General features: G+C 36.2%; 1 protein-coding gene across 16 annotated transcripts in view; it reads right to left on the bottom strand.

Moving 5' to 3' along the window:
- Positions 1 to 261: 261 nt before the first annotated feature.
- Positions 262 to 9,677, bottom strand: part of LOC137253631 (CYFIP-related Rac1 interactor B) — a 78,028-nt gene continuing 68,612 nt past the window's right edge. For all 16 annotated transcript variants that reach the window (XM_067790920.1, XM_067790934.1, XM_067790924.1 and 13 more), the window contains exons 4-5: positions 9,208 to 9,470; positions 262 to 3,515 (exon numbers count right to left, since the gene is read on the bottom strand). In XM_067790920.1, coding sequence (XP_067647021.1) covers positions 3,251 to 3,515; positions 9,208 to 9,470 — 528 coding nt within the window. In that variant the 3' untranslated portion in view covers positions 262 to 3,250. The remainder of the gene's footprint in view (positions 3,516 to 9,207; positions 9,471 to 9,677) is intronic.

Below are 9,677 nucleotides of genomic sequence, written 5' to 3'. Positions count from 1 at the left end.
GCACGGTGTCCCAAATTTGCAAATCTATTGTAAGCGAACCTTGGACACGGCGAGTATACCCCTAGCACTTATTGAAGAAGCGCCGGGACGGAAAAAAGCTTCGTTACAATACTTAAAAAATCATTAATCATTTAATTATAAAAGCACATTTACACACATACAAGCAACGACCATCGAGGCGTCATAACGGGACACGAGTACCGTTGGCCCACCACGCAGTATAGAGCTAGCATACAGTGAAACGAAAACAACAAATATTCCTTCTTTTGATTACGTAAAGTTTTTTCATTTTAATTATAGTGTACATACATATATAGAATTAGAGAAATAAAGTGAATTTATATGAAAACGATTTGCACGGTGTCCCAAATTTGCAAATCTATTGTAAGCGAACCTTGGACACGGCGAGTATACCCCTAGCACTTATTGAAGAAGCGCCGGGACGGAAAAAAGCTTCGTTACAATACTTAAAAAATCATTAATCATTTAATTATAAATACTTAAAAATATTCCTGTTTGTTCCTCATTACGCGCTTAATTTAACTGAAGGAGCTTAAATGCAATTTGAATTTCAAATTTAAATTAACCGTTTCTTTATTTAGGTGGTTTTGCAATTTGTCGGTAGGCGGTTTTGCAAAAAACCGTGGCGATATTGAAAGAACCACGTTTTGCTTCTGTGAATCTGATGATCTCAATATACGGTATGAATTTCTTCTCAACCGCTTACAAACAAATCGCAAAAACAATTTTTGAAAATATGTTAATTACATCACAGGTATGAACGTTAAGATAATTTTTCTTATGAGAAAGAAATTTGGTTCGAAGAAACTCACCTAGGCATCTATTGAGAGCGCATTAAAGTAAGACAACCATGAAAAACTTAAGTTAAATTTTGCATTTTTTTACATTGCTCTCCTTTTAATTTTCTTTCTCTATATAACAAACACTTGTTCATTTTACAAATTTTATTTATTTTATCTATGACAATTTATTTAGGTTGCTTTTTATAAAAATTAAGTTGATATTACATTTTGTTATTCATTTTATGCGCAGACAATTTTGATTTATTCATGTAAGCATATCACACTTATGTGTGTGTAACGGCATGCCATCGAACCTTACGCAATATAGTACATATAAAATTGCAGTATTCTTTGTATTCATTAAATATAAATGCATTGTTGTGTGGGCAAATCAGTTTTATTTGAAAATTCAAATTTGTTTGAGTTTAGGTGCGCGTGGATATATTTGTGTACGTAAAAGCAGGAATGGATAGATCACATGTAAGGGTTTGCCTATTACCTCGGGAAATATTTGAAGAACGTCCAATCCCAGGATTTTTTAGGGTAAATAGGGTAAATTTTTAGATCAAGCTAATCAAGGAAACTTTTAAAAGCAGAAACATGCATTTAAATAAACTTTAAACTTTTTCTTTTATGAATAACAAAAAAATCTTTACATTCCGTCTTGCTTTATTTTTCTATCTTGTGTATGTGTCTAAATATACTCAAATGTTATTTAATTTAGTTTGCCGTTTAAGGTAATTTTTCTAAAAAAAAAACAAAAAAAAAAAAAAAACAATGATCACATCTCCAACGGTTTTGCTCGTATAAGCGAGATATTAGCAATTTTTTTTTTTCATCAAAAATAAATTTATCCGATTTTTTTGTTTGTTGCCAAAAAAAAAAAAAAATAATTGCAAATATCTCGCTTATACGAGCTAACCTAGCAAAACAGTTTGGGGGATGTGTTTAACGAATCACTTGGAACCAATATTTGCCCGTTTCATTCCAGCAGTTTTCAAAATGTTAAAATTTGTCACACAGTGTAAAAAATAAATGCATTGCGGCTGAAAAGCTTCACAACCACTTGCTCATGGTACGGTTATAACTTCGAATCGGATGTTCTTCAGGAGCTTCCGTTAATTAACGTGTTTTTTTTTGTTTTTTTGATTCGGAATAATTACTAATCGGAATGACAATCCTTTTAATGGTTAATTGCAGTACAGTTGAATGAAGTTAGAGTTTTTATTTTGAAGATGATGACACAGTAGGAAAACTAATGATGAGCAATGAAAAGAAATTTAAATTTTTAAATTAGACAAATGAGGTTTGCAAACTACATACTACATATTTCAATGCTAGACGCAATAATTATATATTGTAAAACTATAGATATCTCATAATGCTTTTAAAACTTAATTTCCAACTACATACATACGCACTAGTATCCAATTCCTTCTACTACTTGGAATTGTACAGTGTTTATTTGGTTTTTTTCTTAAATACATAATTATGATAATTGAAGTATTATTAGAAAATGAAGGATTGCTAGATATTATTAATTATGGATAAACATGCACTAAATAGCTTAAAACTAAATATATAATTATATATCATTTCACAATACAATATTTTTAATTCATTAACTAGCGTTCCCCGCAGTAATTTGATTTATTATACATATTTCATGGAGGATTTGTGTACAACTATGGATTTCGCATCATTTCAAACATCAAAACCTATTTATTTTGAGTTTATTACTCGTAAATAGATATGTTTTATAAGCTTTTCGCCTACTTAATTTTTTATAAAATATTAAACGATAACAATAGGACTGACTATGAACTTAATGCGTTCAAAAAGATGCATATACATATGTTCATACATACGTGTTTGATTTTTGAATGAAAATGTACATATAATCTAAAAATGGAGTACATATATATTTATATTTTAAAAAGTGATCTAAAAAGAAAAACACGCATAGTCTATACACAAATAAAAGTTATGGACGTGATTGATAGAATCAAATTTCTCCTGTTCGCACCCATATTAAGAAATTTGGCTTGCCAATATTTTGAGTTTACAAATGTTATCTATTTTATATGAATTACAAAATTGCATTTACTTAAATTTAATTTTTTATCCATTTATGTATGTTTTTTTTTTTTTTGTCCAGGTATGCGTGTAAATAACGTAAAACCCCAGAACAAGCTAAACGTATGTTGAATTTGTTATTTAGGTTAGTTAATTTTGGCCTTTGCTACATTTATTGCATGTGGTAGTGACTGTGATTGAGAAGTGATAGTAGTATTATTATATGTGACCCGGCCTATGAAAAGGTGGCTTATGACTCAAAAAAGAAATTGCTAGAAACAGCTGTTAACAGCTGTTTTCATAGACCGGGTCACATATATTGAGCTTAATGGCAGTTTCTTCTACGCTAAATCGCGCCACTGCCTTCATTATTATGCTGCCAATAGATTACGTATATTCTTGGGTGTGTTATCCTCGTTGAGATGTTTTGTAGTGTAACGTAAAGCGTTTAGTAAAGGTTCCGCTTTAATTGCCGGTTGCGCTTGAAGTAAACGAACACAACCTTTGACATCCACATGTGAACCGCGAGCGAAAGCACCCACCGGATGAACATGATCATATAAAATAACCAGACCGACCATTACTCGTAACACGAGCAGATGTGTTTCCTCTCGCTCAATTTGCTGCAGCAATTTACTAAAAAATATATTTAAAACAAAAAAATGTTAAAAATGCATATTAAATTAATATACATACATACATATGTACATATATAGCTGTTATCACAGTTTCTTTAAAATTACGACGAACCTTTATGGATATTGAAAAGAAATTCAACCCAATTCTAAACTAAAATTCCTTTCGAGTTCTTTCCCCTCTCCCATTCCTTGCATTCTAAAGGAAAAGTCTTTCGTAATGTTTGGCGGATGCCGTGGTGTGTTGATAGCGCACTCCGCCTACCACACCGTAGATCCTGGGTTCACGCCCCGGGCAAAGCAACATCAAAATTTTTGAAGCAAGGTTTTTCAATTAGAAGAATTTTTTTCTAAGCGGGATGTATAGAAATGACTCCGTGTAAAGGTTCTCAGTGAAGACTCATCTGCCGTTCGGAGTCGGCATAAAACAAGTAGGACCCATCCCGCCAATTTGTAGGAAAACTTAAAGGGAGCACGACGAAAAGTGGAAGAGGAGCTCGGCGTAAAATCTCTTCGGAGGTTTTCGCGCCTTGCATGTATGTATGTATGTATGTTGTTGCTGTTTAGCGATAAGGACACTCCCCGAAGGTTTTGGGGAGTGTTATCGATGTTGATGACGGAAGCTATGAATCGGCACGACCACTCACAAATTGTCATCAAAGTCCTCTAGCGGGAGTCCAAGGAAACTGGCTGTTCCAACAGCGGCTGACCTTAGGGAGATAGGTGTTAGAGGCGTAGGTTCCACATTACAGTTGAAAAGATGATTGGTGTCATGTGGGCACGCATCACATGCAGGACATACATTACGTATGTCAGTATGCAGAACGAAGTTGGGCAAGGGTGACTCGTGTCCGCTGCCGGCAAGCGACTTGAGGATTTTGTTGCGACCTTGTACTTTAAAAACAATCTCGGTGGAATGAGCCTTGGGGGTTAGAGTATTATCGAACGTTACGCCTAAGATACTTGGGTGACTGATAGTCGGTAGTGTGACACCATTGACGCATACGTCCAATATTTGCGACATCTGTTCCTTCCACGTCGTAAACAGGGTGGCCGTGGATTTTGTCGGTGACAATGCCAACATGCGCGAGATGAAGAAACCGGAAAGTTCGGGGAGATAGCTATTTATTTTAGAAACTAATTCATCAATTGAAAGGCCAGGTCCTGTATCCATAATCGTGCAGTCGTCAGCATAGGAAATGAGCCAGTGTTTTGTGTTGTGGGAAAATTATGCACTATGTATATATAATATAGCAGCTCTTTCTGAGCGGTTCATGTCAGCTCCCTTCTGAGCACCTTTCGTTAGCCCCCTACTGGGCAATCAGCTTCTTTCTGAGCAATTCGCGTCAGCTCCCTTCTGAGCACCTTCGTCTGCCCCTTACTGGGCATACGTATACAAAAGTCATACCCTCTTGTAAAGTTAAGTTATTTATTTAAATTATCGCGCATATAATTATGCATGTCACCTCTTAATATCAAATATGTAACTATAACTCTTAAGATCGTTTATTAAATGTTTTACACTGCATATTCGTTTTGTATAAGACATGCTATTTGTAAATGTACTGCTGATTTAGTCTGTTTAAATTGCTCAATTTATAGACTATTAAATAAGTAAATAAATAAATAAAAATTAGCTGCATTTAATGAAACTATTTATTAAAAAAACAATTCCGTCCACGGCAGTAAATAACTTTCCTAGTGTTGATAACATTTTGGCATTCTCCTTTTGATTTCGAAATTCCTATTCCGAAAATATTGTACTCCCTAGGAGATGTAATATGCAACAGGTACTCGTCGTCAAGCTGTATAAGTATTGAAGTCTGAGTGGAAGATTGCCCTGCCTCGGCTGCTTGTTTCGAGGCCGACTTATCTCAGCAAACGGTTGAAGAACGCACAATCCCAGAATTTGTTGCAAAAACTCTCCACCTCAGAGGAAAATGTATACAATTTATATCTAGCCGATAAACGCCGATTTCCGCACACCGCCGCCGAATGTCAAAAATATCGGCGCGGCGGCGTTCGGCGCTTTAGTGTATTTATATCTCTCATGAAAATGAAATGGTATATTAACTTCAGTTACGAATCCCAAAATTGTAAGTCCTTAAAGGAAAATAGATAGACCGACCAACCATTAAGTATACCGAAATAATCAGGATGAAGAGCTGAGTTGATTTAGCCATATCCGTCTGACCGTCTGTCTGTTTGTATGCAAACTAGTCAATCAATTTTTGAGATGTCCTGATAAAATTTGGTGAGCGGGTGTATTTAGGTGTCCGATTAGACATTTGTCGGAACCGGCCGCATCGGACCACTGTAGCATATATTCTCCATGCAACCGATTTTTCAGAAAAAGAGGATTTTTGTCATATCTTCCTCAATTTATCAGAATGTAGCTTCAAATTTCACCTAATACTTTCGTATATTGCGCATACTATTGTCTGAAAATGATGAGATCGGTTGTATATATAGCATATATCCCCCACAACCGATTGTTCAGATAAGAAACTTTTCGTAATTACTGCCCTATTTTAAGAGCTAGAGGCTTCAAATTTTTACGTATATAACATATTTGTTGTCTGAAAAAATCATTGAGATCGGTGGTATACATACTATATCTCAAACTCATATCGTACAAACACATTCTAGAGTCACCCCTGGTCCACCTTTATGGCAATATCTCGAAAAGGCGTCCACCTATAGAACTAAGGCCCACTCCCTTTTAAAATACTCACTAACACCTTTCATTTGACACCCATATCGTACAAACACATTCTAGAGTCACCCCTGGTCCACCTTTATGGCAATATCTCGAAAAGGCGTCCACCTATAGAACTAAGGCCCACTCCCTTTTAAATAATCATTAACACCTTTCATTTGATACCCATATCGTACAAATACATTCTAGAGTCACCCCTGGTCCACCTTTATGGCAATATCTCGAAAAGGCGTCCACCTATAGAACTAAGGCCCACTCCCTTTTAAAATACTCACTAACACCTTTCACTTGATACCCATATCGTACAAACACATTCTAGAGTCGCCCCTGTCCACCATTATGGCGATATCTCGAAAAGGCGTCCACCTATAGAACTAAGGCCCACTCCCTTTTAAATAATCATTAACACCTTTCATTTGATACCCATATCGTACAAACACATTATAGAGTCACCCCTGGTCCACCTTTATGGCAATATCTCGAAAAGGCGTCCACCTATAGAACTAAGGCCCACTCCCTTTTAAAATACTCACTAACACCTTTCACTTGATACCCATATCGTACAAACACATTCTAGAGTCGCCCCTGTCCACCATTATGGCGATATCTCGAAAAGGCGTCCACCTATAGAACTAAGGCCCACTCCCTTTTAAATAATCATTAACACCTTTCATTTGATACCCATATCGTACAAATACATTCTAGAGTCACCCCTTGTCCACCTTTATGGCAATATCTCGAAAAGGCGTCCAATAAGGCCCAATCCCTTTCAAATAGTCATTAACACCTTTCATTTGATACCCATGATAACACATTCCAGGGTTACCCTAGGTTCATTTTCCTACATGGTGATTTTCCCTTATTTTGTCTCCAAAGCTCTCAGCTGAGTATGTAATGTTCGGTTACACTCGAACTTAGCCTTGCTGGCTTGTTTATTTTATATTTATCTTAAAAATCGCTTAGGTATGTACATCTGTTCACCATATATTTCTTATTTATGCAGCCGATTATTTGGATATTACGAATGGGATAAGATTATTGTTCAGCCCCATTCATGAAAGGTATGAAGTCTTCGGCACAGCCGAATACAATCCCGTCCTTACTTATTTCTATTCATTTAAGACTGTCTAGGCCGTTTATTGTTTATGTCGAAAATTGGTCCGCAATGGTTGAAAGGGGTATCAAGGGATGCGCACAACTGCCAGTTATCAGAGTCCAATTGCGAAATTAAACTCTTTCTAACCGTCCAAAAGTTAAAAGCTTAACCCGGATTTTGCATCACCCAATTCACCAAGTTATTAAAACAAAACACTAAAAAAAAGTTATATAAAAAATTTTAATGATCACTGCATAATTTTTTCAAAAAATTAATAAAGAACAATGAATTCAACCAAAATGACCCAAGTCGAACATTTTTTCAAATTTTCCTCGATTTTTTCAAAGATTTTATATCCCGATTGGGTAAAAGAATAAGCGAAATCAGTGATGCAGAACGTTTCAGAAGGTTCCACTCCTTTGAAATGATTCTCACACCTAAGTTGAAGATCACTTGGCCTTATATTCAAAAATCTGTTGTTTATTTGCGAAACTTGAAAATAGCGACTGAAATGTTAATTTTGATTTTCACACTTCATCATTTAACACCCAAGTCTCCCGGTTGGACATTTAATAAAGTTGGCGGCCTTATCCCAACTAGTCCCTTGCAGCGAATCACATTAATTAAATATCACCTACATGTTACGGCTCCTGTTACATATGTGAATACGTAGGCACATACGTATATTTACCATGTAGGGCTTTCGGAGATATACCTAGAGCTTCTAGGAAAGTGACGTCGACGAAGGTATGAGCTCGAAGTCGCAGTTCTATAACTTCTGTGCTGGCATGTGGTGTGAGGGCCAGGAGGCGTGGTAGCGACTGGTGGTGGACAGGATTGCTACTGTTCGCACATCGGGAATTATATATCTTAAAGCAACAGAAAAAACAAGTAAGGAACGCTAAGTTCGGGTGTAACCGAACATGACACACTCAGCTGCCAAAAATCAGCTTGCAAAACTTTTAAATTACCTTCTTTTAAAAGTGGGGTGCCACGCCCATTGTCCAAAATTTTACTAATTTTCTATTCTGCGTCATAAGGTCAACCCACCTACCAAGTTTAATCGCTTTATCCGTCTATGGTAATGAATTATCGCACTTTATCGGTTTTTCGAAATCGAAAAAGTGGGCGTGGTTATAGTCCGATTCGTTCATTTTAAATAGCGATCTGAAATTTTATTAAGATACCTCAAAATTTAATCAAGTTATCGAGTTTACGGACAGACGGACGGGCATGGCTAAATGAATTTCTTTTTTCGCCCAGATCATTTTGATATATAGAAGTATATATCTATCTTGGTTAGTTTATGCCGTTACGTGGTACCGTTATGCGAACAAAATTAATATACTCTATGAGCTCTGTTCAGCTGAGTATAACAAGAGGCGCCATTTGGAGCTACCAACAAAGGTCAGCGATGGTGCTAATCGTTAAAACTGTGCGACGAGAGTCATGAGTATTAAAATATCATTAATAGCAACCGTAAGTCGCCTTTGTGCGTGACTTAAATTTTTTTTCGGAAGACGCAGCAGTACCAGTCCTTCAGACCGGGGTTAGGTTCGAAGCCTCCCTGGAGCAAGTGAACGAAGGACAGTCCCTCCGCAAGGAGCTACTCCTGAAATTTGTTGAACGATCCGCGACATTTTGAGGCAAAAACCCCGGATCTTTCCGAAATGACTAAAACGTTGATTTCCTTAAATACATATTAACACAACCTTTCTAAATATTATTATTTTTTAAATAGAAAAATCAAGTGATCGGCGTAAACCTCTACTAGCTTGCTATAACAGTTCCCGAGAGTATTCTTCATGCGGTACCTTCCACTCGGCCATCGCTAGGCGAATAATATTAAGAGTTCGAAACGTGCATAATTTTACTTACGGATTCTCAAGCATTCGTAAACACACTTTAGCCATTGTTCCAAGTGTTTCTGTCGTATTCTCAACGTCATCCGCATTGTCGTGAACAAATTTGGACGTCGCTTCGCTAAGCACCTTCAACATAGGCGTGGCATGGGCGTAAAATAGAGACATACGATTAGCCAATTCCGTGCTAACTAACATATTGTTGGTCTGATCGATGCGCTGCCTACTAACAATGCGTCTATAATAACTGAAATCGTTTTGTATCGCAGGCGTCTTCATCTGCAATTTTTAAATAAGAATATAAAAAAATATTACAAGTAAAAAGTTATTGGAGTTCATTCATTTCGGATGTACATACATACATAATATGTTCATAACAGCACGTGCAGAAATAATTTTAATTAATGTTCATAATAATGTCTTGGAGTTTTTTTTTAAATATATTTTAAATGTATTTTTCGCGCCCGTTACATTTGGTATTTATAT

The sequence above is a fragment of the Eurosta solidaginis genome, chromosome 5 (genome assembly GCF_040869045.1).
Source record: "Eurosta solidaginis isolate ZX-2024a chromosome 5, ASM4086904v1, whole genome shotgun sequence".
NCBI classification, from domain to species: domain Eukaryota; kingdom Metazoa; phylum Arthropoda; class Insecta; order Diptera; family Tephritidae; genus Eurosta; species Eurosta solidaginis.
Note: the sequence above shows the minus strand (reverse complement) of the source record. Positions and strands in the feature narration are given on the sequence as shown.